This window comes from Glycine max, chromosome 10 (genome assembly GCF_000004515.6).
Source record: "Glycine max cultivar Williams 82 chromosome 10, Glycine_max_v4.0, whole genome shotgun sequence".
In the NCBI taxonomy this organism is placed as follows: domain Eukaryota; kingdom Viridiplantae; phylum Streptophyta; class Magnoliopsida; order Fabales; family Fabaceae; genus Glycine; species Glycine max.
Window position 1 is genome coordinate 37,607,267 of NC_038246.2, and position 23,034 is coordinate 37,630,300.

Sequence of the window (23,034 nt, forward strand, 5' to 3'; positions counted from 1 at the left end):
TCCCCATCATAAATTAAGGTATCCAAAATCTCTTTCCTATCCCTTATGAAGGTATCTATAATAATTTCATCCCCCTCCCAAGTGAAGGTATCTACATATAATTCAAAATTATCAATTTATAATATAAACAATGCATCACTCATGGTTATAATTAAATAAATACACAAATATATGAATACCAATATTATGATTCACGCACAAGGCATAAACACACTTGCGAGAAAAAACCAACACACACACACACACACACACACACACACACACACACACACACACACACGCACACGCGCGCACACGCGCGCGCACACACACGCACAAGGCATAAACACACTTGCGAGAAAAAACCAACACACACACACACACACACACACACACACACACACACACACACACACACACACACACACACACACACACACACACACACACACACACACACACACATATTATAACATAATTCATTATAGGCCAAAAGCAACTAGGCATATATGGTCACAATGTTCAAAAGGGAAATAACTTCTGCATAGTTAAAATCCTTCTTGCCAATTCTAAAGAAACTAAAGGTCGTTGAACAAAAAACCAAAGTTCTCGATGAAGTTATTTTTTTTATTTTTCTTCGAGGATATGATCTTGTGAACAAAAAAAAAAAAGCAATAAGCACTGCCAACTGAATTCTCGATGAAATTTACTGGAAAAGTTAGATTTATATCAAGAATATCAAAAAACACATCCTTTAATAATCTTACAATGAAAGTTTTGAAAAAGGTTATTTTACTCATTTCTTGAAGCAAGTAATTCAAGTTTTTCATTATCTTTGCCACAACATAATTTCTCTGTTTTCTTCCTTCTTCTCAATCCTTGAATAACCCACTAATGTGAAGAGAGACTATTTATTTGCATGATTCTAGGAAACTGAATTGTCTATCCTTATACAAGTATTGTACATAATTTAAAATTATATCTTTTGAGATTTGTTTAACCGAACTTTATTTATCTCTTATTTTTATTATCTTTAACCAATCTAATATATTATTATATTAACATCTTTTAAAAAAAATATAACAATCTAATATATTAAAATAATTCAATCTATCTTTTCTTTTACTAAAAAATATATTTAGATAATATTTATTTAAACAATTATTGGATTATTTTGGGATGTTACATCAGCCTTGTAAGGGAAACCCCCTTTGTGATTAACTAACTATCTTGGTTTGCCATCAAGATTTTTTCCTCTAGTCACTGTCAGATGCTTAACCTCTTAGAGGTTGAGCTTTGATACCAAAATGTAAAGACAAAAATTACAAGAAGGGAGGTTGAATTGTGATATAACAATTTTCATAAGCTTTTTGTAAAGGCGATCACAAGAAGGGAGGTTGAAAAAGATTAAAAACAAGGTTCTCACAAAAACTTTAAACTAGATAGAGCTTTAAACATATTTGAAAACAAGTTTTTATAAAAAATCAAAACACAACTTGGGTCAATTAAACAAATACAAGATAAGAGCAAAGACACAAATAGATTTATACTGACTTGTTTCTACCACTAAGATTATGTCAAGTTCTTGACAACCCATCAAGTTCCACTAACTTTCACAAATTATAAATATTATTCACTGTCACTTTTGACTTTTACACAAAGCTTATCCCCAAGCTTTCATGACCCCAAGTATTTTTCCTATCGAGCAACTTTAGGTTCTAAAACAAATTACCAAATTTGTTTAAAGTTGGGTGCACACAACTTATAAGAAATTGATAATTTTGACCCCAAGTATTTTTCCTATCGAGCAACTTATAGAAGACAAATATACAAGTTAAGTACTATATCTCTTTCTCTCAAGTTTTACAAGGTGTTTTGAGAGCTTTTACAATATAAGAAATTTCAAATAGAAAGAGCTTAAAGGTAGGAAAGAATATGTAGTTCAAAATTCATAACTTCTACACTTAAACTCTTCTAGGATATATAGACTTCAGCAACAAGTAACCCTTGTCTCACAATGGCCTTCAAATTGTGTCTATTACTTCATCTAGTCGCAGGTGTCTATTGAAACATTAAGTTTTACATTAAATACGAGTCCACTCCAAGTTGATAAAGCACTTTGCTTATCTTCCTTGAGCAACACTTCTTTTACTGTAAGCACTAGTAAAATAAACTTTTACTCAAAGCATGTATGCATAACAATGTCACGTCTTTTTACGTGAAGAAAGAGTTTAAACTAATGTTTTTTTACTTTATTCACTTCGACAGATCCTAGGTATGATGTTTAAGCATTCTCTACACAAAAGGATCAAGAAATTATAACATTAACTCAATCTTTAATGCTTCATAGAACTAGTGTATGTCTGCTATCGTTTGATCCATCAAACACATACAATATTTCCATTTGTTAGTATATTAGATGCAACTTTTGAAACTTAGTATTGAGGGTCTTGATTCATCTTATGACTCAACATACACACTTTAGCCACTTTGCTATATTTATAATCTCAAATGCACTTGCCCACACTATAACAAGGATGTGAGCGCAACCCTTTTCTCATCACCTGTTACTAACATTTCCTATATGTTATAGGCATATTTCCGCGTTATCTACTTTCAAACCGAAGTTAAAAACATTAGGATTTGGGTATGGATTTTAGCATTCTTGTGTTGTGCTACACAATAAATATTTTTTTTGGTTTTTTTGTGTGATGCAAGGACAAGCTTACCATAAATAAACACATGTTAAACAATTTATGACTTCATAAAATAATAGAACATGGATGTGGATGTGGATGCTTGGAAAGATATCCACTAAGCAAGACCAACAAGTCTTTTAGTGAATTGGAGCTTCACTTCCCAATGGAGCTCACCTTTTCCAAATAACCATTTCTCATTTCTTTCAAAATTAATAATTAACTCATTTAAATACATTTAGATAGGTTTCAACATCAATGATCATTTACCACAACATAATTCATCACTTCAACAATACATTCACCTTATCAAAACATTATTGACTTTAACACCAATAAGATCATCTTAACATAATATAAACATTTAACATCAACATAATCATCTCATCAAAAAATAATATTCTCAACAAATAATATAATCATATCATGTTTTGTTAAAAAAAAATACTACATTAAAAATTCAAAGAATTGATGTAGTAGTGTAAGATCTTATTGTGTTCACATGAGTGAAAACGTTTTATTTGATAGGAGAATCCATGTTGGATTTCCATCATGTTCAAAATTTCATTGGACCAACAATAATCACATCCCGCGAGAGAATTAATCTTTGACTCAATAGATTAGGAGTCACTTTGGTATCTCATATTGGAAAAAGAAAAAAAAAAAGAACACCACTTTAAGATAAAACTCATTTCTGCATTTCTCAATTTCAATAATCAATTGCTATATGAAATAGGGAGTCCCCTAGTTAGAAACCTTTTTGCTTAAGTGAACCCGTCAGAATATGAGATTAAATTCTTTTTTAAATGTTATAATATTTAAAATGTGAAATTAAATACAATATATATCCTATTTAAAGAGATTAAAAAAGTAAATAAACACGATGGTTGACGAAAAAATAAACAAAACATTAAGACAAGGAATTTAGGAGAATAAAGAAGAAGAAAACAACTGTCTGAATTCTGAAAAGTGAAAAATATCAATAAGAAAACGAGAAAAACAAATTATTGAAAGCATAGAAATATATGGAATTTATTTATTTTATTTTTGTACCGTTGTGTATGTTCGCACTGGGAACTGGGAAGAATAGAAAGAAAAAGAAACCTTCCGATTCCTTCATCGCCGCCATTATTCGGTGGCCACTGCATGCACCTTTCCCTTTTCTCATCCAACACCTTCTCAGATCTACTCCTTTTCCTCTTCCCAAAATCATTCTCCGATTGCGCCTAGGGTTCACACTTCGAATCGCCGTTTTCTGTCATGAATTGGGCTCCGTTAGCACACCTCGCCGACTCTCGCTGACGGAGGAGATTCGAAATTCGGCCGCCAAATGGTTTCAATCTTGTTGTACATCGTCGCTTTCATTTGCACGTGCGGAGCCATTGCGTTGTCCTTGCTTCACATTTATAAGCACCTCCTCAATTACACCGAGCCTACTTATCAGCGCTTCATCGTTCGGATCGTTTTTATGGTCCCGGTCAGTCGTTCAATCCTTTTCGGTTTTTATCATTTATCCTGGTGATTTTGATCAACGAAGGTTTTGTCCCCTCCTTTTTTTTAAACGGAAAATGAAGATATAATAAATTCACTGTTTTCTTTTAACTATTGATTGTTATGGTAGCTGAAAGCTTTATGTTAATTGCGGAAAGGTTTTTTTTTAGTAGCTTAAGTGATCAAACAATACAATACTCACCTTTACATGTATCGAAGTTGAAATATCAAATTAAATGCATAGTATAATACATTGCGTTCATGTCAGAAAAGGATTGTTAAAGTGTGGGTTTTTATTCAATGGAGAAGTGGAGATTGAGGAGTTGTTCCATTTCCATCTACATCTTCTAGGTCTAGGAAATGGAAAGTTCTAGAAATCTTTGCAGCTCCTTGAGTGATTGCTGCTTCACCAATTTGTTATGCTTATGTGTTTCCTAGTAGTTCATTATGCTTTTTAAGAGAAAATTCCTTTGTTGATCTACTCAACTTGAAATTTAATTTTCTGCAGGTTTATGCGTTGATGTCATTCTTATCACTTTTTCTACCACAGGGTTCAATCTATTTTAATTCAATCCGGGAAATGTAAGTTATTCTCTGTTTCTGTATTTGTTGTGGTTGCTGCTATATATTTGTTTTTTGTTCGTTTATGTATCATGGTTTACATGTGTATTTTGTTTTTATGGTTTGGGAGATAAGTTGTAACCAATTATGGCTGAATTGTTTGGGTATATGACTATATGAACTACAAGCGACATTTCTGCTTAAGTCTTGCCCTAGTGAACGCCAGAAGTAGTTATCCAGAAACCCCTTGAAGTTGCATCTAGAACTTACTGGTTTGATATCCTACTCCGGATGAATTCCAATTCCAAGGATAAATTTTTTACGCTTTGACCTTTTAAAGATTGGTTTAACTTTTGTACATTTCTGATCAGGTAGCCACTAAACTGTGCTTGAGAGTAGTATTATTATTCCCATATTCTATTGATTATGTGACTGAGGTGGCAAAGGAGAGTCTGTGCTTACATATGCAGTCATAATCCTGAATGGCACTTCTTCCCCCGCCCCCTTTATTAATGTGATTTGACTCTTTTACATTTTTTAGTGTCTCTGTAAACTTTAATTCTCTAATCTCTCTTGTTATTTGTTTAAAAAATTAATGGATTTATGCCTATTTTATCAACTAGAAGCAGTGCATTTAGTAACATTCTCTTGGATGCCTTTTCAGCTATGAAGCTTGGGTTATTTATAATTTCCTATCACTATGTCTCGAATGGGTTGGTGGTCCTGGATCAGTAGTCCTAAGTTTAACGGGTCGGGTTCTAAAGCCATCATGGTTTCTGATGACCTGTTGCTTACCTCCTCTGGCGCTTGATGGGTGAGTTTTTACTAATCTGATTCATATTTTTGTATTACAAGTTTCTGTGCCTGAAAATGTTGTTTAATATTCCTTGAAAACTGATCCCTAGAATTTTCCATGGAAATAATGTATTACCTAACTTTTGTGAGTGGGATTATGTAAGTTATTTGAAAAAAATACTTTTAATAGATTTTTGCAAAATGTAAATCGTGGGATCCCAGGGAAACAAAAACTCTAATTCGAACATGTAATGGGACAACTTGATTATTATACCATAGTTGACGATCATCTCTCATTCCTGATCTTTTTTTGCAGCCGTTTTATACGGAAATGCAAGCAAGGGTGTTTGCAGTTTGTGATTTTGAAGCCCATTTTAGTTGTTGTTACACTTATACTTTATGCAAAGGGGAAATATAAGGATGGAAATTTCAGTCCAAAGCAATCATACTTGTATCTTACAATCATCTATACGTTCTCATACACAATGGCTCTCTATGCTCTTGTTTTGTTTTATGTGGCATGCAAGGATCTGCTTCAACCATTCAATCCAGTCCCAAAGTTTATTATAATAAAATCTGTTGTATTCCTAACTTATTGGCAGGTACTTTTCATGCATCTTTCTTTTAATGGTCTATTCTTTCCTTGTAATATTAAACTCTATTTGTTGCTTTGTGTAAGTTATCGGATTTTACTTCTGTTGTCTTTCATTGTTTTGCTCAAAACCCCAATTATTTCAAGCACATTTGCCAACTGCATTTACCCCCAACAACAAAAAACTATTTGCATAGTCCAGAATTGATTATAGTAATAATACAACAACAACAACAACAACAACGCCTTATCCCACTAGGTGGGGTCGGCTACATGGATCAACTTCCGCCATAATGTTCTATCAAGTACCATACTTCTATTCAAATTATTAAGTTCGAGATCCTTTTTGATAACCTCTCTTATAGTCTTTTTGGATCTTCCTCTGCCTCGAATTGTTTGCCTTCTCTCCATCTGGTCTACTCTCCTCACTACAGAGTCTACCAGTCTTCTCTCTACATGCCCAAACCACCTAAGTCTATTTTCCACCATCTTCTCTACAATAGGCGCTACTCCAACCCTCTCTCTAATAGCTTCGTTTCTAATTTTATCCTGTCGAGTCTTACCACACATCCACCGCAACATCCTCATCTCTGCTACACCTACTTTATTCTCATGTTGGCTCTTGACCGCTCAACATTCTGTTCCGTACAAAATCGCCGGTCTTACCGCAGTCCGATAAAACTTTCCCTTTAGCTTGATCGGTACCTTTGCATCACATAACACCCCCGATGCTTTTCTCCATTTCATCCATCCTGCTTGAATGCGATGATTCACATCCCTTTCAATTTCTCCATCATCCTGTATTACAGACCCAAGATATTTAAACCGTGTGACTTGAGGGATAATATGGTCTCCTATTTTCACCTCTGAGTTAGAAACCCTCCTTCTTTTGTTGAACTTACATTCCATATACTCCGATTTGCTTCTGCTTAGGCGAAAACCATGTGTTTCTAGAGCTCGTCTCCAAGTTTCCAACCTCTCATTCAACTCCTCCCTCGACTCTCCAAGGAGGACTATGTCATCTGCAAAAAGCATGCATCTCGGCGCTATCTCTTGGATTTGTTCCGTGAGGACATCTAGAATTAAGGTAAAAAGGTAGGGGCTAAGGGTTGACCCTTGATGCAAACCAATTGTGATGGGAAAATCGTCTGACTCTCCACCCTGTGTCCTAACACTAGTCGATACCCTATCATACATATCTTGGATAGCTCGAATATATGCAACCCTAACCCCTTTCTTCTCTAGAGCTTTCCACAAAATCTCTCTAGGCACTTTATCATACGCTTTCTCCAAGTCAATAAAAATCAAGTGCACGTCTTGTTGGTCCATGCGATATTGCTCCATCACCCGCCGTAATAAATAAATCGCTTCCATGGTCGACCTTCCCAGCATGAAACCAAATTGATTCTCAGTAACTTGAGTCTCCTTTCTTAATCTCCGTTCGATCACTCTTTCCCATAATTTCATGGTATGACTCATGAGCTTGATTCCCCTATAATTTGCACAATTTTGTATATCCCCCCTTGTTCTTATAGATTGGCACTAACGTGCTTCTCCTCCATTCCTCCGGCATGCGTTTTGACCTCATAATTTCATTAAAGAGTTTGGTGAGCCACTCAAGACCTCTATCTCCAAGAGTTTTCCACACTTCAATAGGTATGTTGTCTGGCCCCACCGCCTTACCGTTACTCATTCTTTTCAACGCTTCCTTTACTTCCTGTTTCTGAATCCGACGATAGTACTTATAGTTCCGGTCCTCTTCTCTTGTGTCTAGACTGCTAGAGTCATATCCATATCCATCATTAAATAAGTTGTGGAAATACGCCTTCCACCTTTCCTTGATATCTTTTTCATGCACTAAGACTTTGCCTTCTTCATCCTTAACACACTTTACTTGATCCAAATCTCTAGTCTTCCTCTCTCTACCCTTAGCAAGCCTATATATAGATCTTTCTCCGTCCCTGGTTCCTAGAGCTTGGTATAGTCCGTCAAAAGCTTGGGCTCTTGTCTCACTCACCGCCTTTTTGGTTTCATTTCTAGCTATCTTATACTTATCCCAAGTTTCAGAATTTCTACACCTAGACCACTCCTTGAAACACTCCTTTTTTACTCTAACTTTGCTCTGAACACTTTCATTCCACCACCACGATTCTTTACCCCTAGGTCCAAAACCTCTAGATTCACCCAACGTCTCTTTAGCCACTTTAATAATCTCTTGGGACATCTTGTTCCACATATCATTTGCACTTCCTTGTGATTGTCCACACCATCCCTCCCATATCTTTTGTTGGAAGATTCCTTGTTTCTCACCCTTCAAGTGCCACCATTTGATCCTTGGTGCTACCATAGGACTTCTTCTCTTTGCTCTATCTCTAATTCTTACATCCATGACCAAAACTCTATGTTGGGTAGTCAAGCTCTCTCCCGGGATAACTTTACAGTTCAAGCAATACTTCCTATCAGACTTCCTGATAAGGAAGAAATCTATCTGAGAACATGTCCCTCCACTTTTGTAAGTGATAAGATGTTCCGCTCTTTTCTTAAACCATGTATTGACTATAGAAAGATCCAAAGCCTCCGAAAACTCCAAGATGGATTTACCCTCCCCATTCATCTCCCCTTGGCCAAAACCCCCATGCACCCCCTCAAAACCTCTAGCCACGCTACCTACATGTCCATTGAGATCCCCTCCTAGGAAAACTTTCTCTCCTTGGGGTATATCCTGAAGTACCCCTTCTAGATCCTCCCAAAATTTTACCTTAAAGTGTTCTGCTAACCCAACCTGAGGTGCGTACCCACTAATAACATTAAAGGTGTCCTGTCCCACTACCACTTTTAAGGCTATGATACGATCTCCTACTCTTCTTACATCCACGACATCCTTCTTCCACTCCTTGTTCACAATAATCCCTACCCCATTTCTTAATCTGATTTTTCCCGTATACCACAGCTTAAATCCCGAGTTGTCTAATTCTTTCGCTTTTTCACCTGTCCACTTAGTTTCTTGTAGGCACATAAAATTGATCTTCCTCCTCACCATAACATCCACTATTTCCATAGATTTTCCAGTAAGTGTGCCTATATTCCATGTACCAAAGCGAATCCTCCTGTCATGAACTAGCTTCTTTACTCACACCCGTTCACGAAAATGTGGGAACCCTTGCTTACTTTTCACTACATCCGGGCGGCGATGCAGCGGCCCTTGCTCTTTTGACACTGTACTCGAGCCATACAGCGCGTTGCTTCCGGACAACGACCTAGCATTCACATTATTACGTAATTGATCCATGTCATAGAGATTCGACAAAGTTTTACGTTGGCCGTCGAAAGCCTAACACAACCCTCTCCTTTTATCCGGGCTTGGGACCGGCTAAGAATAGCAAAGCTAACCTAGGCAGGATTGATTATAGTAATAATAATGAAATAAAAACACAATGACATATGTGCTTGTTTGTGCATGCTAAGATGTCAGTTTGCTATATTACCATGATTTTTTTAACTGTATTACACTCACTTTTGCTGATTACTCAAAAGTTGCTGTGCTATGCTATGGGATCTAATTTAGAGTTTGAAAATGATTCACTGTTAATTTTATACCATATCTCCACTAGATGTTTGAAGCTGGTCAACTTTTTGTTTCTGATATCTTAGGGTGTCTTAGTTTTCCTTGCCGCAAAGTCAGAATTTGTTAAGGATGCAGATGAAGCTGCTCTACTTCAAGATTTTTTCATTTGCGTTGAGATGCTTGTTGCTGCTGTTGGCCACTTTTATGCATTTCCATACAAAGAATACGCTGGGGCTAACATAGGTGGATCCCGTGGGTTGACAGCTAGCCTTGCTCATGCTTTGAAGTTAAATGACTTTTACCATGATACTGTCCACCAGGCCAGTCACTTTTAATTTTATCTCTCATAGTTTTACTGTCTCATCATAATTCTTTGCATCAGGCTCAATGCTTGACTTTGGAACCATCATGTTACAATTCTAGTTCCATGGATTTTTCTGTATGATTCCGTCTTTCTTTTTGCTTCTTTAATATCTGCTGACAGTTTGATATTTTTCTTCCGGCAGTTTGCACCAACATACCATGATTATGTTCTCTACAACCATGGTGGTGAAGGTGAAGAGGGAACTAGGAAGTATAGGTCACGAACTTTTGTTCCAATTGGCCCTGAGATGGACACGGTGAGAAGAAATAAGCATTTGTTTGGAAACAAGACAGATGACGTTCAACTCTCAAATTTTCCTTCAAATAGTAGCAGCCCCTCAAATTCTGATCCCATCTCTGATGTTCCACATTCTGGTGCAATGAAATCTTCCTTACTTGTGGATGTGTCAAATTCTTTGTCTGTGCCATACGATATGACACTTATCGACTTGGATGCATCCAGTTATCCTGAAAAAGTTCCTGCAGCTGATAAAGCCGGTTCTAGGTGACAATGAGGAACATTCAGAGCCAAGTTAGTGGGAAAATTGTCATTGTTGAAGAGAGAAGAGAGTAATAGAGGCATCCTATATCTTTCTCTTCTAGGAGAGAATTATGAGTAAAGTGTGGTTTGTTTGATTCCCAGGAAAGCATGTAAGCAGGTCTGGCTCTTGTGTCTGTATCAATGTTGCTTAAAAGCCCTAATCTCTCCCAAGTCCGCACCAAACCAATCAATCCTCTTGATAATTGGTCTTCAGTCTTGATACTGTAATTGTCTCCACTGATTGTGAATCGTGTGCACATCGTAGATACAGAAATGGTTGACTTACTTCAAACACGACGACAGGTCCTGAGTGTATCTGGATTTTAACTAAATTAACTAATTGATCGGTTATTTTCTCCTTCGCACCTTGAATACCTATCACCGTTCGATTTCATAGAATGCCATTGCCACCATTTTTTTTTTATCTTTTTTAAATTTGCTCTACTGATTTTTGCTCCAAAGTTTAAGTTTAAGCTTCTGGAATGTCTCGTAACGCTTGCTGATCCACATGAAGGATGAATAGAAATATGAATATATACCGTATCACGTGATCCAATCTTTAGTTTTCCAAGAAGGATAAATTTTTATAATTGCTTTGAGTCAAAGGCCTAACGTAATTGAAACCTTGCACGATTTGTTTTTCTTAATTTCATATCATGGTTGAATTATACTAAAATGTTGTATCAGTATCTACGACTACGACAAAAAAGGGAGAAGGTATTATCAATAAACAATGCCATTTTTCCAAGATACTTTTCAAACCATTGCTTGCACTTCCATCATGATCACAGATAAGATGTAATGTAATGTAATATTATACATGCCAAATGACTCTGCAATTCATTCATAAAATCTCAATTATATACAATGGGGATGCCTCATACTCAAGCATCTTTTTTATATATGTCAATTCATCGTCGCATTCATCAATAGCTGTTGAATATCTCATGCTTCCAATTCACACAATCAATTAGTTATCTTTAACATGTACTAGTGATCATCAATTCATCATCTTCATGATCATAGAAATCGTTTTATATTGTTGCCATTTTGCGGATGTATTCAGGCACTGCCTGCTGTTGTGGCCAATGTCACGACGTTTGGTGGTGACAGTAACTGCTGGTCCTTTTTTGCATTCATTGGCACACGCCTAGGCTCATGTTTTGGTATGAACCGCGACTAACACCAACAAAGCCTTCGGGCCCCACGGGTTTGGGAAATGATGCTCCCTCATTGGACGGTTCTGATCTAACCCTACCAAAACATCCATGGAGCCCACAACAGTAGGAGCAAGTTTGTTTGGACTTGCATGGACTCATACGGATAATGAATTAGGAGGTCATGGGAGTTTGTTTATATGGTCATACATATATAAAAAGATAATTATATGGTCATAATAACTAACATAAACAGCCATAAGTCATAAGCATAATTAAGGGGCAAAAACAAGAAGTACAAAAAAGAGAAGGGTCAAACATGTATGGCCGATCACAAAAGTCACCGTCCATCTAAGTGAGCGTTTTTTTTTTTTTTGGTAGATTACAATTTATGAAGAGGAAATAATATAACACCCAAGTTCTAGACTAAAAAAAGTCCTTTAACTCAAACATATCAAGCATGTTTGAAATATCGTTACAAAATTTCGTTTGAAATAAAAGTAATTTTGTCAACAAATTATGATTTTTTATTTTATGCTCATTTTATTTTTATTCTTTAGATTTATATTGAAACATGTATCATAATATTTTGAACTGCAAATCCAACATGTAGATAATGTGAGAGCTTGTTTTATTCTACTCAATCAACTTCTTGAAGTTATCTAAGTGCATGTTTGTATTCACTTTATGTTCTCTAAAATTCATTTTAAAATATCAACTAATGAAATTTGAGGTTAATATTCTTATGTTTGATATTATATTGAAATTTCAAATTGATTGAGTTGAAACCACTTCTAGTAATTTTTGTGATGGGATAAGAAATATCTCTGTTGAGTTCTATTAGTAACTTTCATACAAATCAATTTTAATTAAAAATAATTTTATATAGGTTCAGTCAAATCCCATCCCCACGTGTTAAAGTGCTTAAAAGTTAAAACAATGCTACAGGGTACGAAAGAAAAAAAGAATACAAGTCTTGTGTTTAGACTTTAGCTACCATGGTGGCTTTACAAACATAACAAAGTAAAAATAGGGGCGTTGAACTTCTACAGCTGAGAGACCAGAACCCTTATTCTTCTCCTCTTTCACATATACTTGCCTTGATTATTTTATCTTTGACGAAACCGTTTCTTTTATTAATGTTTTTAATGTCTCTGACTTGAAGAAAACAGAGCTAATTATAAATGCTTGTATTGTATACTTCTTTTCCTTTCATCTTTTCCCTCTCTTGCTCTTCTTATTCTTCGTCTTCTTAAGGCACCCTCTCCCATACATACTCCACCATTGTTTCTCTCTGATTAATCAAGTATCACGACATGGGTAGTGTGAGTATGAACCCAGTGTTTCGGAGTGAAGTACCTTTTGGGTATTACTACTATAATAATAACTACACTGAACAGAACAACACCATGCTAGAGAAGAGGCAAGTATTCCTGAGAAGCTACCAGTTCTGTAGAAAAAAGAGTTTCACAGAGAGAATCAAAGGGTCTTTGGTTCGTGCCAAGAAAATTGTTTGGCTAAGGCTAAGGTCTGCTTGCAAACTCAGGAGGTCCTTGAAATGCGCTTTCTATTACCGCAGGAGAAGGTTCTTCCAGCTTTTACACAACAACAACAACCGCATAACCGAATCTTCTTCATGTTTATGGTAAACAAAAGAGAGATTCACAACTCATCACACTCAAGACACCTCTATTATTCTTTCTTTCGTTTCTATTTGTTATTAACCAGTTGTTATGATTTCTCAATATGAGTTTGTGATGGCCATTTGGCACTGATGTTGCTTACATAATATTGTTCATTAATCACAAAAAAGTTTGGCTTTGCTTCTCTTTCTCTTCCTTGTTTAATCGATTTGATCATAGCCTCATGAATCATGCCTTTAACTGCTCCCTAATGGCGTTTGCAGAAATAGAAAATGTTTCTTGTCCCTCTTTATTTTTTAGGTGTATTTTTTTAGACAAGTGTATAAAAACAATTAAGGGATAGAGAGATAATTATATGTAATATATTTAACTAATTTAATCATATTTATCAACTAGAAAATCTAGTTCAATTGATTAAACAAAATGCATGGTTATAAATTTCATGATAAGCGTGCTTCATTCTTATCAATAAAGAAAACTTCCACTTATATATATGTTTTCATTTTTCACCAAACTTGAAGTGTTAGATTAACTAACTAGGGCACAGAAAAAATGGTCAATTTTTAAACCAGGATTTCATGCTTGTTATTAGAATTAGAAATTAATCCCAATATTATAATATAATAGTACAAATTCACACACTCCAATGAACATTAGCATCATGTTCTATGTGAAGTAGTTCGAGATGCTTGGTAGTCTTTGCTCCGGCAAAGCTGCAAGAGCTGAGGGTTATGGTGGGGGATCCTTTCTTTGTTAAAGAGAAAAAGCTGGGAATGGGAGTGTGATTGCAACTTGCAATTAGGTCCACAGTTTGAGTTCTCAAGAATATGGAACCAAGCACAAAAAAGTATTTCGAAGTTCCAGGTATGAATAATTGATTGGAGTGTCCTTGTTGAACATAGGCTATTTGCATTAAAAAATTATATTGGTATATCATCATTATATGATTTTTTGTACAATAAAAAAATGAAAGAGAAGGCTGTAAAAATTTGTTAGATAAATAACATAACTGTTTTTTATTTTTCTACTTTCCCAGCTGTGTGGCATGCATTTTGCCATTGAAATGTAACCATACCCTTAAAAATGTAACAAAAAAAAAAAATTGCCATTAAATTGGTCGAGAGTACCATACTCTGTGGTATTATTATTTCTTTTGAACAATTCATATTCCTCACCTATGTGATTCAATTGACTTTAAGATTCAAGGGCAACTATATTTGGTGGTTGCTTCTCCTAGTTTCTGACCATCAAATTTATTTATGAGGATGAGGTATAAAATGATAGTGTGAAAAGGAAGAAGCACCCAACTGCAAAATATTCACTGTCCAAATCCAATACAAGGTACACCAGCTACTTCAAAAATTTTCCACCGAAACTAGCCGGCACCTGCCAATGTATTTTCATCTGTCTGATTTATGCCATTGTAAGAAAATTAAAAAAAGTACTACACTTTTATGATTCCGCGAAAAATATTATTTTCCTGGCATAGATAGCTATTTTATATGAGAAAATAGAAACGACACATTCTTATTAAAACATTTCTATATATATAACTTTTTCTAGGAAAAAAATATTTACTGCTCGTTGAAATATAGTATGATTTTACCAAATGAATCGAGAAGCACCAGCTAGAAATAAACAATTATGAAAGGTGAATTGCCTTCTCCAAGTTGAAGCAATTTTTATCCTTAAATCAAATAAAAGATACTAAGATAGTTTAATCTAATTGTTGAATAAATAGGTAAGTTATTGTAAGTATTTGTCTTTAATTTCTACCAATAAAAAAAATCAAATCACTCATAAGTCATAACAAAAATAAATGAATAAATAAACCTAGAAAGACCACTCATTCATCAGTCATTCTGTTTTGGAATTAGACTATAATTTATTTACCCTTTGGGCTTTAACTTAAATTTATTTAGTTATATATAACAACAAGATCAGCTCCTTCATAGAACCAGATGACCAACTTCAAGTGGTCGAATTGAATCTACGCAACGTCACTCTGATTAACAAATTATTTTGGTCTATTTTTGGTGACAAATGTGAAGCAACACGTTTGAAAAGCATTTTCCACTCCCAATCTTGGCAGATCCATCCATGATATAAAAATACGTAGGAACTTATAGAATATTACTAATATTAATTTTGATGTACAGCTAATGACCTTAGCACTAAGTTGACAATAACATTAAATAAATGAATGTGAATCATGCATTTTGTTTCTTAACGGATAAGAATCCTGCTGGCTGCTTCTAGTAGAAGAAAATGAAAGCAACCCTAGAAACCTGCTTAAGAAAAAAACTCGCAGAATTGTTAGATGTACTATATATACCAGCAGGCTGTGCTCTTAGCGTACTTGTTAATCATTTATAAAAAATAAAAATAAAAAGTAATGTTTTTAAAAAATATAATATCAAATGTTATATTTTAAAATATTTTAGTTCTTTTAATTTTTTATCAAATATAATAGAAAAACTAATTTCATTTGTTTCAAACGGACAAAAGGGCCATATATATTAACTCAAGTTAAAAGTTAAAGGACTAAAACAATTTTTTAAAAGATAAAAATTAAAATAAATTTTACTATAAAAAAGGAAAAAACAAATTATAACTTACCCCTTTTCATTTTATCTTCAATTTAGATTTTGATTTTTTTTTCTCACCTCTTCTATTTTGTCTTCTTTTGAAAAAAAAACAAAGAAAGAATATGGATACAAGAACAGTACGTATTGGGGCATTTAAAATGTTAAAATATTATAAAATCAATTTATTTTTCCAATTCCATGGAATCCAAATTGTGTTCAATAAAGTCAACATTTTTTTTTTTCAAACTCACCCGCCGTAACATTCGTGCCAGGCAAATCGAACATGAATATATATTTCAACCTAAATCTTCTACTAATGGATAATGAAAGTTTTTTTTTTTTGTCTCTGATTGGCACTTGTATCGTTGTGAGATTATTTGACCGATGATGATGATGATGATGATGATGATGATAATAATGTTACAATAGTAAATCTAGGATTAAACTAAACACTGTAAGTAATGCAGCCATGAGCCACCCGCGGAAATTTAGATAGAGTACTATATTTCTTTTAGAGTAGATAGCGTACTATATTGTTTATTATCACATTGGCATTTTAAAACGATAGTTATTTTCAAATCTATATGACTAGTGTACACATAAGTTAATAACTTTAGTGTCTATTTCCGTACTTTGTGAATACTTAAATACTCATTCAATTCCATTACTTATATTTTTATTGCGTATAATTGTTATATCTTAATTATAAATTAAAGATATAGTTGTTAGATGATTAATTAATTTAACAATGTTTTAAAAAAAAAACATGAAGACTACCCAAGAAAACAAAAAACTAACATATACTGGATGGTTAAAGAAAAGATAAGATGAGTTAAATGATTAAGAGAGAATAAAAAAAATTAAAAATTTGATCCTTTTTATTAACAAAAAATTAACACTTCTAACGAACTAATATTTATCGATAAAAAATAAACTAATATTTATCGATAAACAAAATGTTGTTCAACTCACAAACTTTAAAAATGATTTGATAACAATATCGCAATATGTTTTAAACTTTATTTAGAGACTTTATAGTCCACGTAAATAGATAAAGCCTACACATTAGTCGAATACTACAAGTTGAATCCCGGGAACCATAACTCCTCCAAAGGTTGAGAACTTTCTGACCTTGCATTGATGCTTAAACATGAGAATTGATACGTAATATATGTTAACAACGGACAATATAAATTACAAGATTCACTTTATAGACACTGTTTTCCTCTAAAAAATAATACTACTATAGTCTATAGCCAAGAAGAGAAGTACAAATAAGTCATAGAGAGGCTTCTAGTAGATTCTCTATCGGTCTTTTACACACTTTAACATCTTTTTCCATATACAGACTTAAGTGTTAAAGTCGTTATAGATGCACCATTAATTGATCAAATTCGACTCGTTCAAAAATCTACAAAAAATTCTCCTTGAACATCTCATCCCTTAGACCAATTTAATTAGAACACATCATAACCATTATAAATAAAGATATCATATAGTAGATGATTAAAGATAAAGATATCATAGTGGATTTTTTTTTTTGACAAAATATCAGAGTAGATGATGATAGTAATAAAAAGTTAGATTTTTCGATTTTGACATCAAAAAATTAAGTCATTAAAATAAATTTTATGATAGGATAATAAAATATCATATCATAAAATTTTACTCATGATCTGAGCCATTTAATAGATAGTTTTCTTCTCTGCCATAAATATTTCTTGTGTGTACCCATTGAAATTTCGGTCCAATATTACGGTCCTTGATTGCATGTAGAATTTGGCTGGGGACTACCGTCTTTTTCTTTGCAACCAACTACAATACTACCAAGTAACAATGACTGGAAACTGATAAGTACTCACTAATTGCTGCTAGTCTATTTACCTTGTAGAAAAAAAATATCATAATCATAATCAGATACAAACTGAAAATAATTCATAGATAATGAAACGCAGCGAGTCCTCTACTCAGAGCTTTTAATAGCAAAATGCAATTGTCAAGGACAAACATAAAATAACGTACATGTGTAAGCAACACATAGAAATGTAATTATTGCAAAACTTTGACGTGTGATCTTTAAGTAAACCAGATTTCGAAGATTGTTTTCGAAAATTTAACAACCACGACGATTTTGAATCTAGAACTTCATGAAAATAACGACGACACTTAAAGTGAGATAGACTTCTATAATTTACAACCACGTTCACATTAATTAACTGGCTTTCTCAAAATATAATCATGCCCACAGTTTGAGGATGACAGTCATTTACATTTGAAGCATGGTATTAGGTGTGAAATTTTGAGGTTTGAATAAATTCGGATTTTAAAATTCTGATTATGATATTTGAAAGTTCTTATAGAATTATAATCACAATTTTTAAATATAATTTTATAAAATTTTAATATAAATAAATCTGGTTTTTCCAATTTTAACCTTTATCATCTTAATTGTAGGATCCTGATCTTATCTATCACATTACCACGTCTAATCTAATATAAATAAATTTTATATAATTGTATTTTTTTTATAGAAATTTCTAATCTAATATAAAAAATTGGATTTTAATGAAAATCATGTGGTATGGTAGGTTGATTTACAGTACTTTTCGTCATTTATCCGGCAACAAATTCTTACTATCATCTAATTTTGAATATAAATTGGAGAGAAATACCACGAATAATTGTGAAAAAAAAAATAGTTTCTACTCTACTACAAAATATATATTTAACATAATCAAATTTAATATCAGTTATAAAAAAATTGATGTAAAACTATACGCGGTAATATTTCTGTAAATAATTAAAGCTTCTTAATATTGGTTTTTTAAAAACCAATGTTATGCTATTAGTAATTACTTAAAAAAATTGATGTTGTTAGTATAATGTTAACTTCGATTTTGAAAAACTGATGTTAAATAATTACTAATAATTTTTTACAAAATTGATGTTATCGAATGAGTAGATAACATTGTTTTTTTAACCATGCTAGTTCTTTTTTTTTTTTTAACACTTCAATAACAATAGTCATAGCATAGTCATAGTTCTTTTTTGAGCTGTACTAGAGTTTTGCCCGTGCGAACGCCCGGGCTCATACTCCTATTTGAATATTACCAACATGTGTTTATTCTCAGATTTGAGATTTGTTAATTGTTAAATATTAATAATCTTTTAAAAATGTACAAAAAATTAATTTAAATATTCAAACAGATAATACAGATTGGAAAGACTGCTAATGTAAAAAGATGTAACATTCTGTGAAAAGACGGCTAATGTAATTACAATTCAGAGAACAATGTCAAACACACATAAAATATGAGGTTTCATCTTGAATTAGGGTCTCTGATCCCAAACAATAAGCCTCGACAACTTCAATGGTCTGCAACAATAAATGTATGCAATAAGTAAATAAAAATGAATCACAAAGTAGACAAAGAAAAATAACTTACATGTACTTGAAGCATTTGAAGATCTACATTTCATTGTCCCTTGGTTCAGCAAAGGTGAACAACCACCTTCACTAAAGTGCAGGCTTTTTTCGAAAGCCGAAGTAATATTATTTGGAAACAACCAAAATTGAATCTAACTAAATAATAAATATAGCATAGAAAAATCAAACCCACAAACATAGAATAAAACATAATAATATTTGTACTGTTGATAGGAATGTTTAAACAGAAACAAAATTAAAAAAAAAAATTGTTCATTACCTGAGGGTAATTAAATTACAGACATAAATATCAAAATAAAACAAAGATAAGTAATTAAATATTTCTTCAAGGGGAGTCAGCTTCATCCTCTGTGTCATCCCATGTAACTTGCTTCCTATAGAGGACCTCCCATAGATGTTGGTCAATGTTGTAGAAAAAGATGACCTCATCTCCAGCCTTCAAATGACAGTCACCTAAATAATGAATCCACGCGTCAGCAATACATGACAGGCCATTGTTCATGGTAATCATCCATTTCTGATGCCTACCACTACCACGATCCACAACCATATATTTTTTTTATGCAGTTAAATAAATTGAAGCCTCTAGTGACAGAACCTAGGTTAGAAGGAACACGGTGATTAAATATAAGAAGTTAACAATAAATAATATAAAGGATTATGATTAAATTAAGAAACACCTACCAATTGATAATTTTGTTGAATCATATCTTCAGAGACATCAATGGTAAAAACATGATGCCTTATGGTTGGGGCTGCCCTTTGGTGTAGAGGTCTCACAACGTCCACACTGAAAGTAGTATTTTTGTCCCTTCCAACAAACCGCATGAGAACACTTTCGTGGATGCCATGGGTTTTCCTAAGTTCCTTGAGTCCATCACCAAAATAGAAACGGTTACCATATTTATGAAGCTTTATAAAATGTTTGTCTCCTTCGTAGTCAAATAACACATAATTTGGATAATTTGGGGACCATTGTCTATGATAAGACAAAGGAACCTCAATGGCATTCTGCACATTAACAATTGAAGCATATTATTTATTTGATATTAACATAAATAACTAAATGTTTAGGGGTGAGAGTCGTAACCTGCTGAACATGGAATGACGCTTCAAATCGGTGCACTATTCTCGGTACATGTAAATTTGATGGGCCCTAGATGAGAAACGTTTATGTAATGAGTAAGTGAATGAGTAAGTGAACAAAGATGTACCCATTGAAAGGAGAAGATAAATATCGCAATATCAAACATGTAGTATGAACGAAAAGATCAAGGATAGAAGGATGAATGTTGCATGATGAAGCAAAGTCGAACATATAAGAAGGTAAACATAAATGATGGAAAAGTTAAACTTACAGCATCAGAAACATTTGATGATGTATTCATAGTGTTTTGTGTTTGGAGAAGTCCTTCGACAAATGGGTGAAGATTTGAGGATACTGGGTGGTTATAGATATATATAATATTGCGTTTTAATTATGGGAGGGGGAGGATGAACAGTTATCAAGAACAGTTAACAATGTACAAAGTAACCGATAACCTTTTACACTTCCCGTGCTAGTTTATTACGGTTACTATTGTTGTGTTTTTATTGCGAGGCTATTACACTTCTCGTGCTAGTCTATGATGACTATTGGTGTATAATTAAATAGTAATAAATAATTACATGCAAAGGTTAAATTTTAAAAAATAATAACAATAACTCTTTATCAAAAACAGTAATTATGTGTATATGGAAAAAATAATGTTTTTTACTTCCCGATGTATGAAATATGAATAGACAGGTAGTGTTTTGACATTGGGAAAATGCATCTCAACAAACATCTAGTAGTGTATTAATTACACGGGAAATTATACGTTAGGAGACATCTGGTAGTGTACTATAATAATTATGAGGGATGATGGATGTGACATCCCGTTTCAAAGATTGAAATCAGAATATTGACGATCACTACACAAAGACTATTAATATAATACATGCTGATATCCACAAGATAAAGTGTTAGTAGTCATTAGCACCTGTATAAACACAAATTCCAAAAAATCTGCTGACGGGATTTTGTAGGGGTCTATACGTTACCTTGAAAAGACAAAAGAAAGAAACACAAAAAATCAATATTCATGTAACAACATTATTTGTACACCAAACTAAATTTTCCGGTTAAAGATACAAAAAGGTCTTGCTGAATTTGGATTACTTCAGCAAAGTAACAATCGCCGGTGACTCTGTATTTGGATTACTTCAATTCAGGACAATAAATATTGCAAACAATATCAAAATTTCAACAAAGCTGTATTTGAAATGCCAAACACTATTATTTGTGTAGTTTGTTGGTCTCGGTCAAAATTAAAAATCAATGTCAGTTAGGATATACCAAAATATAAACAAAATTAACTAAACAACAGAATACAAATGGTACAAATGGTGCAACTTAATTTTTCAAATTATTATCTACAAAATGACATGGTTAAACACCCATAGAAAAAAATCATAACCAACAAATGCCAAAGACAATAAAGTAAACAAATATTAGGGCTGACATAGAAGGCTTAGGTAAAATCAAATAAATAAGGGTTGACATAGAAGGATTAGTTATAATACACAGGAAAGGTAGAAGGAAAAAAAAATCATTCACAGCTGAGGTAGAACACAAATAAGCAATTTACCCAACAACAATGGATACAAAGAATCATAGAAATGGTAAAAGGTCGAACCAAATATAATACACAGGAAAGGTAAGGTAAAAGCTAAAGAAAAAAAATCATACAAATGGGATGATCATGACTCTAATTTTATGAAAACATGGTAACTGTTTTTCACCTCCTCAGTTACACCTTCACCATCCTATCAAAATAGAAATACTGAATGATATAAGAAACAACCATTGGTTATCATAAAAATTGCAAGAAAAACAAAGGCATACAATATAATGAAACAAAGAAGGTACTGCTAAAGGCTATGCAGAGGATGCAAGAACACAGGTTTGGATAACAGTGTTGTCTTGCCTTGTGAAGGGTTGCCTGAACATCTTAGATTTCTCCAAATATAATACACATGAAAGGTAAAGTCTAAAGAAGAAATAATCATAGACATCCACCAAAGAATGTATAAATTAATTTTTGAAATACAAAAGCTGCAAGTAGAATTTTATTTTCCAATATTAATACAAATTGAACCCAAATAAGCAATCTACTCAGCAGAAATGGATACAAAAGGTGCAATTCAATATTTGAAACAACATAATGCACACACAAATAATAAGTATGTGATACAAAATGTACCATTGCTACAAAAGCAAACAAATTATTATCTATAAAGGACATTAATAAACACCCACAGAAAAAAATCATAACCAACAAATGCAAAAGACACTAAAGTAACCAATTATTAGGGCTAAGGTAGAACACAAATAAACAATCAACCCAACACCAATGGATACAAAAGGTGCAATTTAACTTTTGAAACACAAAAGGTCCAACCAAATATAATACACAGGAAACGTAGAAGCAAAAAAAAAAAAAGGAATGATAGAAAGCACCATCAAGGTAGAAGAGCGATCAGGAACACCCTCCAAATCGCATCTGTTGTCATAAAAATCTATCCTTTTGTTCT

At 33.3% G+C, this 23,034-nt stretch overlaps 1 protein-coding gene across 1 annotated transcript; it reads left to right on the plus strand.

Moving 5' to 3' along the window:
• The first annotated feature begins 3,703 nt into the window (after nt 1-3,703).
• Nucleotides 3,704-10,934, plus strand: LOC100814822 (transmembrane protein 184A). The gene is made up of 6 exons (XM_003535966.4): nt 3,704-4,152; nt 4,675-4,748; nt 5,392-5,541; nt 5,839-6,124; nt 9,766-9,999; nt 10,186-10,934. Exons 1-6 carry the CDS (start codon nt 4,006-4,008, stop codon nt 10,549-10,551), a joined length of 1,257 nt encoding a protein of 418 aa, XP_003536014.1. The 5' UTR covers nt 3,704-4,005; the 3' UTR covers nt 10,552-10,934.
• The last annotated feature ends 12,100 nt before the right edge of the window (nt 10,935-23,034 follow it).

What these genes read in the sequence shown, in the direction of transcription:
- LOC100814822 (XM_003535966.4), top strand. Translation starts at nt 4,006, where the DNA reads ATGGTTTCAATCTTGTTGTACATCGTCGCTTTCATTTGCACGTGCGGA. An exon ending in CCTCCTCTGGCGCTTGATGG is followed by an intron (nt 5,542 to 5,838) that starts GTGAGTTTTTAC and finishes CTTTTTTTGCAG; the next exon opens with CCGTTTTATACGGAAATGCA. An exon ending in TATTCCTAACTTATTGGCAG is followed by an intron (nt 6,125 to 9,765) that starts GTACTTTTCATG and finishes CTGATATCTTAG; the next exon opens with GGTGTCTTAGTTTTCCTTGC.